At 38.4% G+C, this 24,823-nt stretch overlaps 1 protein-coding gene across 11 annotated transcripts in view; it reads left to right on the top strand.

The window, feature by feature from the left end:
- Magi2 (membrane associated guanylate kinase, WW and PDZ domain containing 2) overlaps positions 1-24,823 on the top strand; it is a 1,438,220-nt gene that overhangs the window by 1,079,228 nt on the left and 334,169 nt on the right. For all 11 annotated transcript variants that reach the window (XM_052720134.1, XM_052720125.1, XM_052720126.1 and 8 more), the window contains one exon: positions 10,723-10,780. In XM_052720134.1, the coding sequence (XP_052576094.1) occupies positions 10,723-10,780 (58 nt within the window). The remainder of the gene's footprint in view (positions 1-10,722; positions 10,781-24,823) is intronic.

The raw sequence follows: 24,823 nt of genomic DNA, 5'->3' as shown, positions 1-24,823 counted from the left end.
GGCTTCTCTGGGTAACTTTGGTGTCTGTCTTGGATCTCACTCTGTAGACCAGGCTGGCCTCAAACTCACAGAGATCCACCTGGCTCTGCCTCCCAAGTGCTGGGATTAAAAGCGTGCGCCACCACCGCCCAGCCCACATGAAGTCACTTTTCTTTATGAGTCAAGTAGAAAATTGTAATAAGAAAGGTAAATTGCACCTATTCCTGCTAGTTTCAAGTCTATCATATTTTACGATTGCGGATCATATTATGTTAAACTGGTTATTTCTCTATGCAATTTGTTTGTTTTTTTCTCTCCTCCTTTTGGTATTCTTTTATAAGCCCTTATTCAATCAGTTATCAACTGTTTTTGATATGCTGAGACTCCCACCTGTTACTGAAGCATGAATCAGTTAAGGCATTGGCCAGTCAACTTTCTTTTTTTCTCACTTCTCTTTTTTAACTGTATTAGCTCTGTGTTGTCTAAACATATACCATTATATATATGCATTATATATACACATTATATATATACATATATATATACACACATTTTTCTATCCTTGTTCTTATGGTTGTTGTAAGGTTAGATCTACAATTAATGCACTGGATGGCCGCTGTTAGTCCTTCCTTCATGTCATGTTTATTGAAGTAGATTCTTTCAATTAAGTAGGTGCTGGGAACCTTGAATCTCGAAAATAATAAATTATGGAGCTAAGGAAGACAGAAGAGAGAGATGGGTAAGAACAGGGGAGACTTTTTGATTTATTGGATCAGTTTTAAATGTCCTATATTTTTTCTTCTTCATGTGTCTCCATTTCCTACACTGGATTACCTTTGCTTCTCTTCTATATTGACATTTTACCAATCCTTTTCACCTTTTTATTTCTTTCACAAATTGTGTTCTCTTGACTTTACATGTTCTTTCTCAGTGGTCTTTGTTATATTTCAGTTGAATCTATTCTACTTAGGCACTTTGTAACTTACCCTTTATTTCAGAGATCTTTTTCAAACAACATTTTAGAGCTAGAAAGATATCTTAGCTGATAGAGGCTAGGTTTACAACTGAAACATCAAAAATAACATTCTGACAAATTCTTCTTCACTATCAATCGTTCCTTCGCCTATCTATGCTCAGAGTGATTAAATATCTATTTCAACATCTTATTTTGTATTGTTATGTGCTTTGTTCAGAATACTTTCAGGTCCTATTACAGTTTAGGCTTTTGTTTTTGTCTCCATGTGAGGGAGAGTAACAAAGTCTCATTGGTTGTATTCTTTTGACTCTCATTTCTCATCCTTTATAGAAACTTTGTGTGAATATTATCTGCTCTTTTCTAGGGTTTTTTTTTTCCAACGCCTTTTATTCCTAGACCAGCAGATGGATTACATTTTTTGCTCAGGAGTAGTTCTTCTTTTCCTTTAGTGAAGTGAAGTTTTCATAGCAGGTTCTCTTGACCTTATGGTTATCTTTCATTTCAGCAGACAGTTAATTGCAGTCATGTGGTCATGTCCCATCCTAAGTCTCCAAGGCCATCAACATCACCCCCCTCCAACACTGCCTTCAATACTTCCACTGCTAATTCCCTGGACTTCCAAACCCCTTTCTTCCAGGTCTCTGGGAGCTAAGGTTTGACCTACCAAATCTGTCAGTTGTGTTTCCCCCACATGAGGAGGGAACTTATCTCTTGCAGCTGATGTTCTCTGTCTTCTCATTTCAGTCCACATCGAGCTACTGGTCTGGCTCCTCTTTCTAGTATGCTCCCTGTTCTGACACCAAGAGGCTTTTAGTGGGCTGGGCATTTATGTTCCTACTTAAACATGGCTTGCAACACTGACAGTAGTTTATTTCTCCTAATGGTGTGGCCATGTGGGTTATGAAAGGCTGTGTTACTCTTTTTAGCTACTGACAGTTCAAATTAGACGTCAGGCTCTGCGGTGCGGAAACCAGGAATGTTTCAGGAAGCTGTTTTAAGTGAATTACACTGACAAATGAGAGAAGGTGGGATTGATATAGATTTAAAGGAAATAAGAAGGAAATAGAACTGTGTGCTCCAAATCTTGAGCACATAGCTACTTTCCAAACCTTTCTTTAATCCAAAAACATTCTCCAATGCTTTAAGAACAAAAGACAGATACCACCTAGTTTCCTCACTCCCCAGCTTTCTAAACTGAGACTTTCTACACATTGAAGCTTGCAAGCCTAAGCCAGACATGGCCACATCTAAATCTTTGGCAGACAGAATCTTTTTTATACTACACTTTCCTGCTGCCATTTATTGTCACTGTCTCAGGGAGGCCTGTCATACTTGTTAGCTTCACAGACTTGCACAGCTCTATCTGACAGCTTTTTTTTCCATCTAGAAAAGAGTAAGTACCCAAAATATTACTGCATACATCATTGCTAATACACTAATACCTGCCAAGGAAATCATACACATTTCTGTTCCGATTTGGTAAAATATGCTAAGAAACTAATTTATAGTCAGATGTCACTTAATAGTAGGGTTTACTCTGGTAGCTCCTAAGGAGCTTCATCATCATACCCATCACAGGGTTAATAACAAAAGCAAAAAGGAGTACCCCACAATTCAGTGATGTAATCCTATAGGGTCATCATCACACGCATGTAGTCCATCTCTAAGCAAAGTATCATTATTTAGAACTTCCTGCGTGAATGTGTTGATTATCAACAACAAACCTGTAGTCGACTGTGGTCAGTATTTTTAAAGTTCACTAGTATACTGTAGTAATTAAATATTCATATTTTAAATTCATATTAAATCTATATGATAACACAAATTAAATATTACCACTATAAAACACCAGGTAGCTCTTCTTTATTAACTTCAAAATAGTCCCTGTCCTACACCACAGCTCCTGAGGATGACTCCCAGTATGTGTTCCCATAGTAATGCCCATGCTGCTGCTCCTCTATACAGGAATATCAGAGTGCAAGGAAACAGAACAGAACATAAAGGGACAATGTTCTCTATTTTTGCTGTTAGGATCTTTACTTTCAACTAAGTTGTTTGTTTTCCAGGTTGAATGGAATAAAGGTCTAGTTACTTTTTCTTGCAATTTCTATGTTGGGGAAAATAGTCTATGGTTAGCTTATCATTAGTATATCAATTGTGTTACAAAAAGGAAAATGGGTGATGGGGATTTGAACTCAGATCATAATACTTAAGCAGCAAGTGCTCTCACCCAGTTTGCTATCCCACCAGCCCCTGGCAAATATATTTCTATAAAAATTCAGTTAGTGACTACTGGGGAAGAGAAAGCTAATTTTCTTCAGGGATGTGGCCTCTGGCAGGTGGCTCCTGTGACAGGGGATGACTCCACACCCACCACAGACTGACAGCGCTCATTTGACTCACCAGGTTGAAAACAATGAAACTGAGCAATGTGGTTGGGAAAGAAAAGGGCAGGGGTGAAGAGGAAGGGGTCGGTGATAGATCTGATCAAAATTTTTTATACATCTGTAAATTTTCAAACAATGAATAATTAATTTTTAAAATTCACAGTGAGAATTTCTAAAACTTCTAGCTATTACTTTCGTATGAGTTTTCCAGGAATGTGTCATTATATTTTCTCATTTGTATACTCAAAACTATAAAATATTAAAGGCCAAGTCTTTTAATAGAAGCTTTGCCTGTGTCATATGATTCACCCAGAGAATCCCAGTTTCTTCTTTCTTACTATAATATTTTACCTTGAAAGTACAGCCTAACAAGAGCTTCAGTTTGAAAAACAATAGTAAGAAAAAGAAACTAAATCAATTAAAACAATATAAGGTAGAAGGAAATAGCCCTCATTCTGATCCCACTCTAGTCTCCAGTATCTCATTTGCAGCCTGCCTGCCTTCTTGGCTTTGGAGGGGTTGTTAGGCTGCCCACCATAGTGGACCTCCACACACCCTTGTATGAGTTATCATAACCCACCCACACCAAATCTGCCTCACAGGGAAGGCTCAACCGCCAGTCTAGACTTCGCACTCCTGCTTTTAAGCCCGTGTCTTCTATAAGGCAGCAAAAGTAACACAAGAATGTTGTATTTAGTATTTATCTTGTAAAGAAGAGCAAGGGAAAACAGAATTTTTAAAAGATGAAGTTGCAAAATTAATTCACATTCTTCAAAGTACCTGTTGAAAAGCACAATATATAAAAAAGAACATAAATTTAAACAACCCACAGCCTCATTTTATTTAAAAATGGAATGCTAGGGCTGGACCTATGGGTTGAGTGGTAGACATCTTACCTAGCATCTGTGGGGCCCTAGATTTATCTCCAAGTACTGGAGAAAATCTGATGCTATCCAGTAATATCCCATGATTTATACATCTCATAGAACATTGCTAAGTAAATGTCATATAATCAGTAGTGAGAATAAATTAAATATTTTTTCCAATATTTCCCTTTGGTCATTACTTTGGATTTCAAAAAAGATAAAAAAGAACACATTTGATATGAACATGGAAAGAAAACTGGGGAGAGCTGTAGCTGGAGAGTTTTCTCTCCTGGTCCCGCCAAGCCCCAGCAGTTCAACAGCCCACTTATAAAGTAAACACACAGACGCTTATTATTACTTAAACTGTTTGACCTAATGGCTCAGGCTTCTAGCTATCTAGTTCTTACATCTTAAATTAACCCATTTCTATAAATCTACACCTTGCCACGTGGCTCGTGGCTTATCGGCATCTTCACATGCTGCTTGTCATGGTGGTGGCTGGCAGTGTCTCCCTCCGCCTTCCTGTTCTCTCAATTTTCCTCTCTGTTAGTCCCACCTATACTTCCTGCATGGCTACTGGCCAATCAGTATTTTATTTATTGACCAATCAGAGCAACACATTTGACATACAGACCATCCCACAGCAGAGAGCAGGGTCAAGAGTCAGGGTGATGCAGAATGAGAATCAACGGAAACAAATTTTTCTTAGAAATGTTAGAATGATGTTAATGTTCTAATGTTAATTTTTCAAAATTAGGTTGAAAATGGTGTAAAGTTTCTTCCGACCTTCCCCTAATACCATCTTTATAAATGCAGTTACTGAAATCATAAAGTAACAGGCAGACTATTAGACCAATCTAAAAGCTTCATTTGAATCTGTCTGTTGTCCTTTTTCCTAGTCCAAGATCCAACCCATGTGACAAAATTCATTTATTAATCGTGCCCTTGTGGTCTTCCACTCTGAACAGTGCCCCAGTCTATCTTTCTTTTAGATGACCCACACACTTCGAAACAATTCTGGACTGTTGCTTTGTAGAGTCGCCCTCTATTTGCTATTACATGCTATTATATTTCTTCTTATGGTCAAAATGAAGTTATTCAGTTTGGAAAAAAATTACAGAGGTAAAATGTGTCCTCCTTGGTGTATGGTATCAAAATATTGACTGAAGAGTCAGACCAAATAATTTGAATCTATTTTGAACAAAATCAACTAGATGAATAACTTCTTTAGGAACATGGAACCCAGAAAGAGACCAAAATGGCAATAGCCATACTAAAGGCACAAAGCCACCAGGAGCTGGGTAGGTGGCGGTCAAGCTCAGAAGTAACTCAAGATGAGCAAGCAGAAATAGCCAGTCAGACATGAGAAGATGAGGGTATACACAGATTGGATGAAGCTGAGCCAAAGGGACACAGGTACACGTAGACTGTAGCCCGAAGGGCCATGGCACAGCTCGGACAAAGAGGGTCAAAGAACCCTGAAATACGTTCCACACAGTTCTCTAATATGTGTGTCTTTCCATAAGGTAGGTCATCTTTGAACTGTCCATAAACATTCCTTTGTAACCCAAAAGCTGTTTTTTATGCTCTAGCATAAATGTTTCTATTTTCTATAACTAAAATGGACCTAAAACAATAAAAAAAACAGTGGAAAAGCACAATTTAGTTCAAGAGAGATAGAGAGAAGGGATGGGGGGAGGGAAAGAGAGAGAACATGCAGTTGAATGTGGAGGGAGGTGGGGAAAATCTGTAAGGAGTTGAGGGAGGGAAATTATGATCAAAACATTGTATGAAAAAATTAAATATAAATTAATAAAATATCTATTGATGATATTGGGGAGAATCTCCAAATGTAATAAAATGACTTTTTAAGTTACAAAAAAAAAGAAAGAAAAGAAAAGGTGATTGGCAGCACTCATGCGTGATGGATGCCCATTTAATCTTCCAATTCTGTTCCCCCATGCAGCAATGGATGCCTGTTTAATCTTCTGATTCTGTTCCCACTACAAAAAGTTGTTGACTACAGATTGACTTGGACAAACATACAAATTTTGCAGGGTTAAAACATCTAATCACCAAGTTTACATCATGATTCTGTGGCCTGAAGAAAATCTCAATTAAGACAGTTCTTAATTCTGCATTAACCTTGCTGACCTCAAGTGTTTATTTTTCCACTTTGTGTAGTCTATGCTATTTTGTCAATGTGACCTTAATCATCTCCAGATTTGTTAGGTGCTGTTGAATACAGTGTTCTAAGAGGTTCAGGGCCCAAGAGCTCCAAGGTGCATGCTTTCCTCGTTGGGTAAATAGTACCATATCAGAAATTCCTTTTCTGATTTGTTAGCTTAATTTGGGGAGACATAATTAGTTTTTAAAAACCAATTCAACTTTAAATAACTTGTTTTTTACAATGAAAGGTAATTCTTAACTTTCCATCATCTAGGTCTGCTCTTTAGTCTGTAATTTTAATTTTGCTTATTTGTACATGTGAATATTGTGATTGTTCATTAACATCCTAACTCAGATCATTCTTGCTCTTTCAAAAACAAAAACTCTGTCAAAGAAGACCATGTTGCCTTTTGAAAAACATAATATTTCTGTTGTGCCATTCCATAATAGAGAGACCATAGTTGATATTCCTTTACCCAGTATTTCTTAGAATGTGAAGATTTTGAACATTTCCACCATAATAAATGATAAATATTTGGAGACATAGATATGCTTAATCTGAAACATTATACAAAATGTGCAGGTATTAAAACATCATAACACTCTACTAAAATATGTGCAATTTTCTGTTTTTACATATCAATAAAATAAATTTAAATTTTTCCTTTTCATACTAAAAATCTCATTTAGGTAAATATAAACAAATATATCTGCATGTACAGTGACATATATGCATATATATATACACACACACACACACACACACACAAACACATCCATACATTTGTATACACATACACTTACCTTTTTAAGCATTGGTGGATTTTTTATACCTATCTACCATCTTCACAAGTAAAGCAATGAATATATTTGTTATTGTTTTATATATATATAATATATATATACACATATATATGTTATCTGTCAACTCTGAGAATATTTAAAATGAAGGCAGCGATGGGTCTTTGTAATAGAGAATTGATTATACTGTAGCCCTCCATCCCAAAGTGTAAACAAAAATCACTGACAGATGAATTTAACATATAAGTGTTTATAACAGAATTTTATTTTATCATGAATTCTTAAATATGAAGCAAGTAAGCAAATCAACATCTTAGGAAGAGCAAAACAGATTCTTCCTAATTTCTGAGAAGAATTCAAAGTGGCAAGTGAGAATATATATAGTAAATTGTCCCCAAGACCTTTTCCATTGTAAATCTGACAGAGTTAATCAATGACCTTTACTACTATAGGCACCAGTTAGAACTAGTAACTTACCTGTAAAAGAGCCAAAGATAAGAAATAAGTGAAGGGATGGTCTATGAGATGAAAGATCCCTTAAAAGTTTGATCATGAAATACTTCTACCTGCTGTGATATGCCTTTCAGGTTATTAAGCTTGTTAGAAATGTGGATTCGTGCATTGAGACAAATAAGTAATAAATGCCCATGCAACCAGTTCTAGCCTATGTATATTCTTTTACTTTAGTTGCTTATAAAAGGCACTTGTTAGGTATTGTCAAGTGAAGAAATTTTAATAGCCAAAGCTTCAATATCCATTAGCTTTGGGCATTTAATGAAAAACATCTGTATAGTTAATTCCATATCTTCCCTTTTCATATGGATCACATTTGGCTATAGAATCTGTTAGGATTCTGTACATGCGCAGCTTGGGGTCTTGTCTGGCACCTTACATCATCAATGAGAGACTGCGCCCCAGCCTTAAAGCCAGACATGCACCCCCATGCTCTCTCTCTCTCTCTGCACTTCTCTCCCTGTGTTTCCTCTCTCTGTCTCTGCTCTGTTCCCTCCACCAGGCCTGGCTCCTCCCACCCCCATCCCTCCATTAAAGCTCTAAAAACTAATATTGGGTTCTGCTGTGCCCGTGACTCTTCCTGCGACCAACCAGCACCATTTATCCTTTCAGAATCCTCATGCATTGACTTTAAAAGGGCTTCTCCAACTCTACTTGAAATGTTATAAAACAGAACAGAGTAATTGCATCATGTCAGCTTTCTAAACTCAGAAAAAGTCTGAATTCTCAAATCTGTATGTCCCCAAAAGTTTGGAGTGAGGAATCATGAATTTATAAGTAATTTAATAGTACAATCATCATTCATATGTTCCCAATGAGACTATAAATGTGTGCTTCTGTAAATGGGAGAAGGGCAGGCTAGCAACATTTATCAAAAAACAAAAAAGTGCTGACCAGTTGGTTTTGGATAACCAATTTGAGGACTCTTCCCTGGAAAAACTACCTCTCCAGCTTTCATCATTCCTTAGTTTCCAGCAGCTCATTGTCTAGGGTTGGTGAGCCCTGAGATTCCACCTTCCATGTTTGCATGTCTTTGGGTGTCATTCTTGTTTATATATTGTTTAGGCAGTCATGCTGTTGAGACTTCATGAGTGTAGTTTCCCTGATATCTCTAGGAAACACAATATTACAGCAGACTTTCTAGTCCTCTGGCTCTTACAGTTTTTCTGTCCTGTTTTCTGCAATATTCTCTGAGCCTCGGGTGCAGGAGTTGCATAAGTAACATTATATGGACTAAGCAGCTTGTTATCTATGTAACAACAGTGTAAAAATAGGGGCCAGAGGCAATGAATTTGAGAGAGCAAGGTGGGTGTATATGAGAGGGATGGGAGGGAAAAGGGGATAACAGAAATGATGAGATTATATTTTAATTTCAAAAAATAAAATAAACACAAAAGATCACAATTCTTTAATCTAAAATTCTACCTCCAAGAATTTACCATTACTAACATATTCAATAGAAAAATAATAAAAGGTTTAACTTTGTAGTGTGTCCTACACAGATGGTTCATGTTATAGAAAGTTCACCATAGTCAATAGTAGAAGACTGTGAACGTCTACAGACCCAAGCCATGATGGGACTACTATTTTGTGATATTTAAAGTGGTATCATGCAGTAGTGTTCATGCCATTGATACTTTGTCAAGTAAAATAACAAGCTATATAATAATATTTACTTTAATTAAAAATTAGTCCATAAACATAGAAAGCAATTTGAAATATATTCACCAAAATACAAAATATTCACAGTGGTTGTTTCTGTATGGCAAAATTGCTGATAATTATATTTTTTCCAATAACTTTGCTTTGTTCATGTTACTCCAACAATAGCACTGTTAAATGTCTCTTAACATACTATAGGCATGCAAATACATAATGAGCTTCCAAGTTATATAACTTGAAATGATGGGATTATATTCTAATTCAAAAATAAAATAAACACAAAAGATCACAATTCTTTAATCCAAAATTCTACCTCCAAGAATTTACCATTTCTAATATATTCAATAGAAAAATAATAAAAGGTTTACTTTGTAGTGTGTCCTACACAGATGGTGCATTAAAGATTAGGTTAAAGAATTGTGATCTTTTGTGTTTATTTTATTTTTTGAAATTAAAACATAAGCCCATCAAAATTATATACCTTGAAAGCTAATTTATGTATTTGCATGCCTATAGTATAGTAAGAGACATTTAACAGTGCTATTGTTGGAGTAACATATATTGCTATGAACAAAGAATTAATATTTAGCAAGGAAAATTAAATGTTATTTATATTTGTCAGACTTTATTATGAAGCCTCAGTGTACGTGGAAAGTAGTTAGACAGTAAAGCCTTTGTTCTAAACAGCATGCTTTTGCCAACAGCAAGAATTACAGTAATCGATATTCTCAGTGTGAATGTACTAAAATTAAGCTTGGAGAATTAGAAATATTCTCAAGAAAAGTACATTGGAAATTTTAGACTTTTTTTTTTTTAAAGAAACTATATCCAGCAAGCTTCTTAGCAGCATCCAAATTCTGACCCATGTGGTGGGAAAGTCACAACACGCTACTAACTACCTCAATCAATTGAGAATGGGGAACATCTTTGTTTCAGTCAGCACAAACAATTTGCTATCCTCAGAAATATATTTTGAAAATATAGTGTTTATCCCAAAATGATCCTTTCACAACACAAATCAGTAAGAGTGTGGCATGCACTCTGAGGAAAGTGGTTTGCCTTCTGTATTGCTGAGTGGTGGTAAGTGATGAGGTGCTAGCCTACTGCTTGGCAGGAACAAACAGCCAAGCCCAGCAGGGAATCTGTAGGGAAGGGAGATTTGGTTTGAACTACCAGTTTTCAAGTTGGTGCTGCTTATAGCTCTCACAATGTGTCTGAAATTTGGGCGAACCCTGATGGTTTTATTCGTTTTATTCTACTTGGAAGACTGTTTCTTTAATCTATGAACAATTAGATTATATTACTTTTTATTAGAAAATTGTGATATATATTCTTTATTTACTGAAAGAAATAACTTTTTGTTTTTCAGAGCTTCCATATGGCTGGGAAAAAATCGATGATCCCATATATGGCACTTACTATGTTGAGTAAGTCTCTAAGCGTGATATTAACTTGTTATACTATGTTGTGAAATTGTGTTAACATTTCATTTATTGAGCACATGTGGCTACAGCCCCTTCAATTCTCTTCCATCTCTGAAGTGTCTGCAAAGACTCTAGTGGCATGGCTAGCTGTTTCTTGATTCTGCAGCTGCCTGATGTGTCATTCCTTTCTTTGACTCATGATTCTGCAACATCAATTGGAAAAGTGTGTCCCACACTGTCCTCTGAATGAATGATAATTAAAGATATTGTAGTGAATGCCTTTCATTTTGAAATCAAAATGTTGGGAGCTGGCTGCTTGTGCAAAGAGATGTTCTATTACACCAGATTTCAAATTCAATTAACTGAATCAGGCATGCCTCCCCATTGAAGGAAAAGATAAAATTTTGGTGCTTTCTCGTTTGTAGGACCACAGTGTATCTGCAGTGTTCTTTCAGTAGTACACTGCACTTCTATGTTACATGCTGGTTGCTGCATCACATTGACATATCTGATCATAGTATGAACTTTCTCCATCTATATATTGTTTAATTCAGACTAGAGAATCTACTAATGATTAAGTTACTACACACATAATTTTTCTTAAGAAAATAAAATATTCATAATTTTCTAAAATTAAATATGTCATTTACTTTCCATTACACTCTCTTCTGATAGAAAATGTCTAACTCTTATCTATCATGTGGTACTCCTAATGTTATTTGGGCAAATCACAAAGCCTACATACAATACTACCCAAGAAATTCAGTGCTTGCAAAAGCAAAGACTTTCACAGTGTTTATCAACATTGAACTTTTTCTTCTCATCATAATCCATGTACAGTAATAATCGGGACAGTCAAGGGTCGTGTATTAATGGCTTTCTTACTAAAGTGTGTTGTGATAGCATTCACGCAGTCATTGACTTTTGCTAGGTGTCAAGCCCTTCTTTGTGCTGCAGATGTTCAGATGAGCAAGACTTGTGAACCCCACTGCCCCTAAGCCTAACCTGCATGAGCACTTGTCTCAATTACTTTGACCCCACCCCCCTGTTGGAGCACCTGGAGAAGCCCCAAGTTTGGCTCCGCGGTTCATCATTTCCATATTCACAGTCAAGGTGAATTCAGCACACTTACTATAAGCAATTTCTAACATAGTATTTATCCTCTAATGTGTGGACACTCAACAGCTATAAAAAGTAAGATAAATACATGGAGTTATTCCTGATTGCAAAGAAGAGAGAGAGAGGCTGAAAGGAAGAGGGAGAATATCATTTGTAAATACTTGCATGGACTCTGAGTTCTATTAAGCTGATAATCAATGAAATACTTATTTTAATAGTGGTAAACTTTATCCTGAATAAATGTAACAGTATGCTAAGTATACTATGCCCTAGCTTGAATGCTTGTCTGTATTTGTTTGCCATGCTCAGATCAAACCTATGGATTTTCACATCTAGGAAAGTACTCTACCACTGAGTTCCATACTCAACCTTCCCAAATTGTCTTAATTCACCTAATCAGGCCACAATATGCCTCAGTGTGTGGCACCTAAAGTCCAAAGTGCTTCCATATGATGACAGAGGATTGAGATGTGTGACATGCCATATCTCTTTTTTAATACATGGTCTCATGGAATCAATGAACAATGATCCTCTCCTTAGTCCCAGCGTTGGCAAACTCCATGAAGGTCCAGGTAACAAATATTTTGGAATTCACACAGCCTCGTCTTTTCTAGTATACAGGCAACCACTGGTATGACTTTCACGTGGGAGGGGCTCTACACAAAGTATTGTTTACAAAGACAAGAATGCAGGTGAGGTCCAGTGAGTAAGTCTTAGTTTGCTGATTCCTGACTTCTTCTAACTCTTTAGATTATTTCTTCATGTCTGTCTTCATGAGCTTTGAAACTAATTTCCAATGTGCAGACAGCATTTAACTTAAACCCCTTCCCTCTGCCCTAATCACTTATCAGGAATATGATAAGCATCCACATATCAGATAGCTGTTTCTACCCACCTGATCTTCATGTAAAGGCCTGTAGAAGGTAGACTCTAACAGTCAGCCATTGACTTGGATACAGACTATATCCCCCCCAAAAAAGAAACCCTCTTTGTTAACTTTTTTACTTTGAATTGCTTTTTATTTGTTTTTAATTAAGTTATGCTCTTCTATTTCTCCACTTCATTTTCTATTTATCACAGCCATGGCTAAAAATCTATTCAGAGTTCAATCATGTTTGTTCACTTAGGTCAGAAAAATGAGTCTGAAAATTCTAGGTTTCAATTGCTTGTAAGGCCACATATACAGGTCATAGTGAGTCAAAGTAGTTGAACTTCCCTCTAGTAGATTGAGCTAGGCTATTTTGCATAGCCTTGTTATTACAGAACTCCGGAGAGTGTACCAATACTAGTTACTAGATGTGTGACTATGTCAGGCCAAGCAGAAAATTGAAACAAATAAGCAGATAGTCCAAATATGCAGTTAACATTAAGTCAAAAATTAATAAAATATTTTTCAGAAAAATATTTTCTGAAATACTCATCAATGTATTTTAAATACCTCAAGTTATTATATGTATGTTATATATCACACATATATGAGAGAGAAAGAGTGTGTGTGTGTGTGTGTGTGTGTGTGTGTGTGTGTGTGTGTGTGAGTGTGTGTGTGCTGCCTGAAGTAAGAAATGTCTTCCATCAAAACAGAGAATTTGTCATATATTTTCATTAGAGTATATCTATTTACATGATTTTTTTTCAACTGTGTATCATCTCCACTATGCTGCCATTGGCACAGGTGTATATTGGCTCTGAAAGTAGTCCTGCTCATGAAACTTACCAAACAGGTACACAAACAGAGGCCATGTGGAACTTTAGATCCATATACTGTGGTTGCTGGGGTGGGGGAGGAGTCATGTATCTTCTTGTAGTATTTTATACATTAAAGTAATACATTTCTAGTCTAAGTTAACTTATCAACTTTTCTAGTGTAGATATAAATAATACAACATACAATTTTGAGATTCCATCCAGTGGTAGAATGTTTGCCAAGCATGTTCAAGGTTCTAGGTCCAGTCTACACCACACGCACACTCCTTATATTAATATGCTACTCATAATTATAGTGATAACATTAACGTAAGCATCTTAAGAAATCATATTTAAAATTGTTGATTTAGTTAATTTTTAAAAAGCAAGGTTATCAAATGGTCAGCCCTTAAAATATCCATATAAGGAACAGATACAGACTGAGCTGGTTTTATTTAGGAATGGACATATATGCATGCAGTAACAATAAGTGAAGTAAGGGGCCACGGATTTGAAGGAAACTGGAGAGGGGCATATGAGGGGCTTTGAGGAGAGGCAAGGAAAGAGAGAAATGTCATAATTAAGTTATAACTCAAAAATAAAATTAACAAAACAAGGTTGTCTTTATAAATCTTCATAAATCCATGCGCAAGAAAATAACGGCTCACTAATGCTGTTAATGACAGTGGTGGCCGTGGGCAGTGGATTCTTTGTAGAGTTCCACTCTTTACGACTAATCATACATCCATTTATGCAGTTATAATTACTGGTTACAAAATGACAAAGAGCATCTGTGTTATCCAGTTGTTTAAGTTAAAAAACACAACCTGCATTCGTAGACACTAGAGGGATGGACACCTGAGCAGTCAGAGACTCTTCTTCTAGACCAACAACTCAAGGCAGAAGCTGTAGAGTGGACTCCGCCCTCTGTCAGGAATGGCAGTTGAAACCAGTGCTGTGCATGTAGCCCAGCTGCACTTACACACATTCTCCTGCCAAACAATGCAGCCAAGCACAAAAGAATTCCAGCAATCAATAGCAAAGTATGTTTGCAGAGCTAGGATGCTGCAAAGCCTTGATTATACAGGTTTTGACCACCATAACTTACCCAGTATGTTATAATTTTGTTCTGGGTAAATTCATCTTTAAAAATTATGGGTATACTATATCCAACAGCCACGAGGAAGAAATGCTCTTCCTAATTATCATTACCATCCCATCAAAATAGTTACCATCTGTTCCATGCACAGTGTGTGCCAGGAACTGGGCTCCTCTACCACATTTACCATCCTCTGCAGTGATGGCAAAACAAATGGCCTCCCGTTCACAGGTGAGGAACCCCTTTCAAAGGAAGCTGAGTTACCCCCTAGGGACCACACACCACTGAACCTGGGGCTAAAATGTGGGCAGAGGCAGTTTGGCTGTAAAGCCCAGACTTCTGGAGAATAGTGCCTCTCATAAATTTCACATGTACAATCCATAATGTTGTAGGCAAGCCTTTGAGTCTCAACACTAGGACATGAGGACTCCTACAAGAACATGGTGACGTCCTTCTAGATCTAGAACAGTTGCACAGCAAGATGCTCAAGGCTAGAAGGCCATGGTGCCTACCTAGCCATGTGAAATGAGCCCCTGACACAGCATTAAGAGTCACCAGACCCGTGCCTACTGCTGTGAAGAGGGTTCCTAAGCAACATGGGACTGAGAACAAGACCTGAAACAGCAGATGAAGCCCCTCATATTGTGATGCCAGGCCAGGGAGCGTGGGGCACTTGTTTGCAGCACATAGAATGGCATTTTACGTAAGGTGGACCCCTTAACATCTCGTCTCCTGTCATCTGCAAGTCAGGCCGATAGGCTGAGCTCTGTTCTAAATGCCGGGCAAAAGAAGTCAGGCCAGGTTTTCCTGAGAGACACCAAATCCATGCTAGTGCCACACTTCGTGGTGTATTAGAAAGTCCTGAAGCTACTAACTAGAAATGTAACTGTCACTGTTCACAAAGAAAGGGAAAAATTAATGCAAAAAGTGCAGACTGTAGCGCTGAGACAGCTGTGACTTTTGTACAAATGTGGATTTCTCTCCTCTTTTGTGAAATGATGTCTGCTGGGTACATTCTGGTTTTAATGGCAGCTACACAATTTGCTTAAGCAGCTAATCCAGAAGATACTGTTTCCTGGGTTGGCTTTGCTGCAAGCTGCCTCCTCTGGCAGAGAAAGAGAAGCCGGCCGTAGGACGACATTTAAAATCACCATGGGGACTGACAGATGTGATTTTCATGCAAAGGTTTTAAAAGTTTTTCACGTGTCACACATCTGCTGCTATAAAACATTATTTGTGTGTAATTCCCGAAAATGCCGCCTGATATTGTCAGTGTAAGGCTGAGTGTTAAGGAAAAAGTGCATCTACTTCCTGGTTCATGATGAACATTTGTCATGATGTAGGAACTTGGAGAGTGACTTGAGAGGATTTTATCTGAAAATTCTGTCATATGAATGCTGCTCGGCTGAGTCATTTTCTAGATTTTCCAAGGGGAAAAAAAAAAATCTTCTAACTTGAAGTTTTTCTTTAAGGTACACATGTAAAGCGTGCACAGTTAGAAATAAACAAAGAATATGCTTTAAAATCTTGCTTTTTAATTGTCTGATACTGAAAGGTACTGTGAATGCCTTTTAAACATCCAGAATATTTTTGATGCTTTCAAATACGCATCCAAGAGCCAAATGTTTCCCCCAATGTGTAAATTAAAGTAACTGAAGATGCAGGACAGAAGTGATGCTGTAAAAGGATTCGGTGTCCCGGGTGAACTCTGAACTTTATGAACACTTTTTGGACCTCTCAGTTACTGTTTCTCAGTAGTCACACGTGTGTGCTGCACAGTTAGTCACTTGGCATGTGAGTCCTGCAGCTTCCTGGGTGTGAGATCTTGGGTAGACAATTGTAGCAAAGAGGGAAGGGTTAAGAGAAAGAATACAGAGCAGTGGGAAGGGAGAGGGGCTAATTGTGCACACAGTAAGTACTCAGTCTTTACAGTGACCAAGCTGATTTCTTCTTCCCCCAAGAACTAAGGAGTCTGTGTCATTATCCCATTTCTCAGATCAACAAACCAAGGCACAGATACTTTTACAAGGACAAAATACTAGGACGTAATTTGAACCTACGCACTTTCATTCTAGTGTTAGCATGTAGCACAGGTTTATCGTAAGTGTCCAAAATGTTGTTTTTAATCTTATATTTACTAATAACAGAGAGAGAGAGAGAGAGAGAGAGAGAGAGAGAGAGAGAGAGAGAGAGAGAGAGAGATCACGTGTGAGTTCTTCTTTTGTTAATACTTGGTTTTCCAATAATTTCGTGATTACAGTATACCACACAAAGTAAACAGTTCTCTGGAAATTTTGATTTATAAAGAAACATAACTTACTACCATGGCCAGAAAGGCACCACACTGAATGACGATAACATTTCTTTAGCATTGTTGGAAATTCCATCAGCCAAGTGATACTGATGAGGAAAGACCACAAGAGGGAAAGGTTCCAGTGACAAGCACAGGGAAATTAGAGTGCATAATTACCTAGCATGTATGCTGTCTTAAAAAGCTGGGAGTTTGTGGTAAGAATACTAGAAACAGCCTTTGTAAGGCACCATCTTAGCATTCAGCATGCTTTCACGTCAGTTACTCAGGTGCCACTCATCACATTTGCAATTTGAGGAAACAAATCTCTGAGTTCCCCGAGGGCATATAGCCAGTAAGGCTGAGCTATGCCACGTAGAACAAGATGGGCCCCAATAAAACAGCTGTTTTAGATGTTTTTCAAGTTTTATAGTTTTATACTTTACAAAGTATTTTCTTGTATTGTAAATGACCCTGGAGCAAAAAGCTTTGGAGTTAAGCAAAAGGCACTGCCAGAATAGAAAGGATGGCATATACTTTCTATGGGTAGATACACGAAAGTCAGTGTCTGCATGTGAGAGAACACACATCCTGTCAGCAGCTGCTTCTGCTTCCTTCTTTCCCTCTTTCCACCCTGTCTTCTTCCCTTCCTTCTATACTAATGGTTTTTCTTTTTGATCTCCCTGCTTGACCCATGTGGATTTTATGATTTTGTGTGTCAGTTCTGTTAGCCTGAAGAAAGCAGGGATTCATGCCTTCTGAGAAAGTTGTCCATAATAACGTAGGTATATAAATGGTATTTTCCACAAATAACTTTCATAATTTTAATAGATGTCAACTCAATAGCAAAGGATAAGGAAATATTACTACTCTAGCACCAGTTTTTCTTTGAGAATATTTTTAAGTTTTTTTGAGAATTCCATACATTTCCACACCTACCTTTCTGCTCCAACTCCTCCTATGCCCTTTCACTCCTCTCAAGTTCAAGACCTCTTCTTTAATTATTATTTTTACATATGTGTCTGCTTGTATATATATAATAACATATGATATCTACTGGTACTGTGTAAACATATATTTAGTGATGTAGAACTACTACTGAGTCTATTCTGCGTTGCCCATATGTACATGCATTTAGGGCTGACCACCTAGTACTGGACCTATCAGGGAGTTCATCCCCAGAGAAAGCTGATTTCCCCTTTTAGCAGTCGTTAGCCGCTGTAGCTCTTCCTCCAGGAACGGGACCTTGGGAAATTTTCCCCACCCACGCTGGCATGTCAACAATGATGTCATTGTGCAAGTCTTGTTCAGGCAGCCATATTGTTGAGAGGCCATGGTCTAGAAGACTATCTCTCAGCAGCCGTCCTGGTCGGGTTCTTAGGATTTTTCTGCCCCCTTTTCTATGGTTTTCCATGAGCCTTGAGTTTAGGAATTGTGTCAAGTTGTATCATTTGGGGTTGAGCACCACAAGATCACCTGTCAAAGATGAGTATGCATAGCTACATCACTGTTTATTGCTGTTTGCTTCTCTTTAAAGCATTTTTTATTTATTTGGTTTTTTGTTTGTTTATTTTTTAATGAAATTGAATGAAGCTCTCATTTAGGTACTTTTGGAGAAGATAAACATAGGCAAATACCCTAATAGTGATACAGAGACCCTGTGTGACAGCTGGGTGGGGCAAACTCCTGCAGAGGCAGCGGTATGAAGTACACAGACCCTGATCCTCATTGGGCTGGGGACAGAGGGCAGGAATACCACAGATGGAGAGAGAGAGCACATTGTGCTGTGTTCAGCATGCTCCCTCCTACTCTATTTTTTCCATAAGACCATGAGAACCTGACAGTGGCCTTGGGAAGGAAGACAGGGAGGACAGGGAAGACCTGGGGACTGTTGCTCAGGCGAGGTGCAGGCAACTTTTCTAATTGCATAGGAGCTGTATAAGAGGTTGTATTTCTGCAGAGAGGACTTAAAGACCTGTGGGGTATTGCCATCCCTCCTGCATGGGGAGGGACCCTCTCTCCAGAAAGCTAACTGGTGAAGTAACACAGAGCATGATGCTGGCATCTTTCTTCGGATCGTTCTGTTTGCTTCTTGCCAATGCAGTATGGTAAGTAGGTCATTATTCTATTCATGAAACAGCTCTTCCACCTTATAAATTCTCTCCAGATTAAGTAAATTCTGCAATTCGCGCAGGAGCTACAGATTATCTCTTGCTAACATTCTGTCAAGAAAGACTTCAGAGACATTCCTCAGTCTAAGAATCAATTCTAAAGTTAACACATTAAGTGAAAATTGCATAGAGTCAAAATTGTCCTGAAGTTCCCCAAGATTGTGTGGTGTTGGTATAAAAGAACACCACCATGTTCGAAAAGAATTCTTTCAGGAATTAAAGTGGTTTTCAGGCGTTTGGTCCTTTTGGTCTTCCATAGCTATAGAAAAGGGATCACATTCAGCTTGGAGGATGCAACATTATCAGAGGCCTGAGAGAACCTGGACAAATTGAGGAGGCAGGAATTGGTGCCATTTTTAAGACAATCTATAATTGAATAAAACAGATGATGGCCACCCAACAAGGCAGACCATACCACCCCACCCCGCATGAAAACTGTAATTCATCTCTTCATTAGTTTGGAAATGCTTTTCAAAATTTCTTTTGTGTGTCACAGAGCATGATGTCTTTATAGTTGACAGCCCTGTGTGCATGATGTTTAAATACACAGTGATGTCAGTATAGTTGACAGCCCTGTGTGCATAATGATTGAATACACGGGTCAGCACAAAGTTCCACTGAGCTCCCTGACACTGGTCGGGTAAATGAGTAATTTAGATAGGAGACTAAGGTCTCCTTCAGTTCAAGGAATATCCACTGCTCCTGTGTTAGCATGGATAAACTTGGCCATTTTTCTGTTCTAAGACTTATTATTTTCTCATTATAGCTACAGATCAAAGCATACTCAAAATTTTTAAAGTATTTGCATTCAAGTTCTACTTTTGTTTAGCTAGATGGCAATATATATCAGCATTGTTTTATATTAATGATGATAATGGTAGTGAAATGAACACTTCCCTAAATAGTGAGTTGTTACAATAGATTATGGAGAAAAACAAAAATGAACTTGATATACAGAGACATAAGACTGATAAGATTGTCATTTAAAAGGCAGAAAGATAAAAGATACATTTATAGACAAAAACTCGGGGTAAAAACAATACTTTTAAGATTTATTGTTTTATTTTTATTTGTGTAAATGTTTTGCCTACATGTAAATCTGTGTATCACATGCATGCAGAACCCATGAATGCCAGAAGAGGGAGACAGATCCACTAAAACTGGGATTACAGACCTTTGTGAGGGGCTGTGTGGATCCTGGGAACCTAATCCTGGTCCTCTGCAAGAGCAGCAAGTGCTCTTAAGTGCGGAGCCAACTCCCCAGCCCCAAGAGGAGTAATCTTATACACTATTAGCATGGAGTATATTAGAGGGGAAAATGCCTTTCCATTTTTAAGAATAAAAAGAACATTGTTAAGTGCTACTTTTTCCTACAGATTAACAGATGTTTTCATTTTTAACTAGATGAAATTGTATTAGGACAGACTGTGCTCTTGGTATAATAAAAGAGGATGAATTCCCCAAATTTTTTCATTAAATTTCATGTTTAATTTCAACCTAAGGAAAATGAGCTCTAGAACTGCAAGAACACAGTTGTGTTTTGTGGCTAGGACTGAGTAATACCATTTGCTGGGGCAAATGTGCAGTTTAGTGATTTTACATAAACTTAATCTAGAAGAAACTCATCAGCCTGTCCCATAACCCCAGCTATGCTGGAGGCTGAGGCAGGCAGACAGAAAGTCTGAGGGTGTATCTGGGCATCATCGTGGGTTTACAGCCAGTCTGGACAACTTAGTGAGACTGTTTCAAAATAAAAGAGAGGGCAGGGGCGCCGCTCAGTGCTAGGGCGTTTGCCTTGTATCTGTGACACCCTGCTTTTGTTGTCAATACCCCAAAAAGAGGAAAACTAAGCTTGCCATTATGAATTTCAAATGCTTATTACATACCACCTATTGAGTTTATTATGATAATGCAGGTGACAGTTCAACTGTCCATCAAACAAACAAATCCCCCCAGTCTCTTCCTACCTTCCTTTTACAATGAGTGGCAGGTGAGATGGCAGGAGGGATTGCCCTTCTTGTTCTCTGTAGTATTGTGTAGTTTGACACATTGACTTCGTATGCAATCTCCAAGAAGGTTCTCTTGACTTAGTAACTATCAGTAATGATGATGATGGTGGTGGTGATTGCTTAGACATATAGCCTGTACTGGCCTTCAGTTTGTGATCCCCCTGCTTCTGCCTTCAAAATTCTGGAATTATAAGCATATGTCACCATGCCCTGTTAGTAGTTACCATTATTAAGCATTTGGTATGTTAGGTATTTTACAAAACTCATTTAACCATCATCATAATACTTCATGACAGATGCTATTATTTCTATTTTACAGAGAAACTAAAACTTAAAAAAACCAAGCCATCAAGCTAGCGAGAGACACTACTGCAATTTGAGGCAGGGATTAAGAAATTTTACTGTCCATATTTCATACTTGACTCCCAGACCCTAGATAATCCAAACATTAAAGTAGCTTAAATTTGCACACTGCCTCATCTTTAAACATGTTCATGTTGTTAATCTAATCTGCCTCTCATTCGGCCCTATGAAATGAGTATCATGCATGCAGGTGAGGCACTTGGAGTTTGGGAGCATGAGGGACCTTCTGAGAGAGGGCAGGTACACTAGTCCCTGTACATGTCTCCACAGCATACTCTTCAAGTGAAAGCTTAGCCCCCATGCTGTTTTGTTCTCAGAAATGATGAAATGAAGGCTCAGCAGGTAAGGGCTCACGAGACTTCTCCCTCTGCCACTCACTCGCGGTCACATTTAAAAAGTGGCCTCACCAAGCCAGATGACATGAGCTTGATGCCGAGAACGCACACGGTTCAAAAGATAACCAACTCCCACAAATTGTCCTCTGATCTCTACATGTATGTTCTGGCATAAGTGCCCAACCCCTACAAAATAAAAACAAATGTAAAGCCGGGCAGTGGTGACACATGCTTTTAGTCCCAGCACTCAGGAGACAAAGGCAGGTGAATATCTATGAGTTCAAGGCCTGCCTGGACTACAGAGCGAGTTCCTGGACAGCCAAGGCTACACTGGCAAACCCTGTCTTAACAAACAAAAAAATGTAAAACAGAAAAATAATTTTAAATAAATGAGAAAATGACCACTCTATGTCAGAAGAGGCTTCAGAAGTAAAGCAGACACACCCATGAGAGAGAACACCAATGGCAAAGGTCCCTCTGTCACTCCTCACAGCCTAGGATCTGCTAATGGATGTAGCACTTGTTGGATGAGAAGGCCACCACTTGAGTGGCAGAGGAACAGATGTCCTAAGCCCTCAGACACCTCTCTGGTGGGTGACATTCCCACCACTTTGTACCACTAGAACTCGGTGTCCTTTGAAAGTCTGAGATGAGCATCACATGCTTGAGTTTTTGTTCATTATCCCCATTCCCCCCCAACACACACACCTTTGGTCTTGTTCCTAAACAGTAACTCAAAGACACAGTCCATATGCAGCTCACAGAGTCAACAGGACAAAGAGCTGGTTTCACGCCAACCTGAAAGAAGCTAAAAGGCAGTCTCTGGAAGAGAGATTTCTGGTTTGAAACCATGATGGGTAGAGCCAGATCTCCTGGCTCATCTTGCTGCCATGTCACTCCTCATTTTTCAGTATATAAAACATGCAAACATGCCTATATTTTCTACTGAAACGTGGTCACTCACTGTTTCTGTTCGTATAACTCCTGAGTTCTTAAAATATTATTAAATGTATCAAAATAATATTCTGTGATTACACACTTGTACTCTCAGAATATCTGCAGATAATTTACAGAATGGTTGAAATTTCCAGTTTCATAATAAAAACTGAAAAACAAATGAGACTCACCTTGCCAAAGTATTATCAGATATCGCCTGCCTGCACATCTGTGAATAATTTGTTTGAAAAGTAAATATACACTTGTCTCGGAACCATGTGAATCAATGATCTTGAATTTTGGCACTATGCAGAGCTGGACTGATTTCCTGCATCAACTGGGAGATATCCCAAAAAAAAAAATTACCCATTTAGAGGAAGAGGTGAGCTAAAGGCACACGGCAACTGAGCCACGGGTCTAGATGGTGACTAGAGTAGATGAATATTAGTCCCTCTTTCTCCCTTTACTTTCTCATTTCAAACAATTGAGGCATCCACGAAGCAAGTTTAAATCTGAACAGGAACTAAAAGTGGGGCTAGCCTTCTGAACCCCCTTTCCATCTTTCTAAGAGCTGTGGGATGGAAATCCCATTGTGGGGGTGCACATTTGTAGTTTGAAAAAGAACAAACACATTATTTGGGAGCAGTTCTCCATTCATTTATCTCCAGTTTGCAACGCTTTGATCTCCGGGAAGTGCACCTGGAGTGCTGGTTATATAAACCGCTGTGTGACTCTTGGTCCCAGCAAACAGTCTGTTAGAAACAACAGCGATGCAGCCACCCCACCATCCTGAGTTTGATGCACTGAAGCTTTATTCTTTGTTCCTGTTCATGTCTATTGCCACCACCGCCACCCCGCATTTTCTCAGGGTCTCTACCTTTTGGAAATACACCTTCTTGCCCACACCTAGATCTTGTGGTCACATATTAGTGGCAAAGTGACTGAATTACTCTACATAGATTCTAGGTATCCAGGAAACAGAGCATTTTCTCTTTAAAACTTAACAAAAGTATTTTTTAACTTTTGTCTCTAGTCCCTCCTATATCGCACTATCCCTTCCACAGCATAAAAGGAAGAGTGATATGTTTGATTTCTCCCCGGTCTGTGTAGTCATAAAGACTTGGTGATCGAGAAAAGATTGTATTGTACACACACACACACACACACACACACACACACACACACACACACACACACTGAATATTGGACCTGAAAACCTGGAAAGTCTGGATTTTATATGGAACTGTAATTATCTTCCTGTCCTTGGCCTTCAGAATCCATAGTCTTGACCGTCTCCACCCGCCAGCATCCTTTCCCCAGCTTCTTCCTGGATAATTTCAGGTGGTGATGATGTTGCCTTCGCGATTTCCCAGTTCTCTGGGCCACTTCAGTGGCTCTCCTTGGAGTCAGTGTTGATGACTACCCTTATAAATGGCTGTATATTTTTTAGAGTTCAGTTTACTTAAGCTAAACTATTACTTTATTCTTTTTTTTTTTTTTTTGGGTTTTTCAAGACAGGGTTTCTCTGTGTAGCTTTGCGCCTTTTCCTGGAACTCACTTGGTAGTCCAGGCTGGCCTCGAACTCACAGAGATCCGCCTGGCTCTGCCTCCCGAGTGCTGGGATTAAAGGCGTGCGCCACCACCGCCCGGCTAAACTATTACTTTAAACTTTAACAACTCGAAGAATTTACTGAGGAATTTCAGTCCATTTCAACATAAAGTATATTAATTCACACTTTTTAAATTTTTTGTGGCCAATTGTAAAGTAACAAGCACAAATTCATTTCACCCGAGAGTGTTTGTATTTTAAAACTGAGAATCTCACATCTAGGAAAACTCCTTAAGTCCTAAATGAATGATAGTTAATCTTCCGATAAAGACTTGACCGTTTAGTCAGGCTGGCAGGCAACCATAGGAAAGGCTTCGTTAGTTTTGTTTCTCATGCATAAGATCTTGCCACTGCGTGGTCATTAGTTTCATTTTAGATCAACTCCATTCTGCCTCCTAGTTTTTAACTTGGTGCTTTCAATGTGGAAACAAA

This window comes from Peromyscus californicus, unplaced genomic scaffold, assembly GCF_007827085.1.
Source record: "Peromyscus californicus insignis strain IS unplaced genomic scaffold, ASM782708v3 Scaffold_6__1_contigs__length_162567912, whole genome shotgun sequence".
NCBI lineage: Eukaryota > Metazoa > Chordata > Mammalia > Rodentia > Cricetidae > Peromyscus > Peromyscus californicus.
This window is presented reverse-complemented; position numbering and strand designations above follow the sequence as displayed.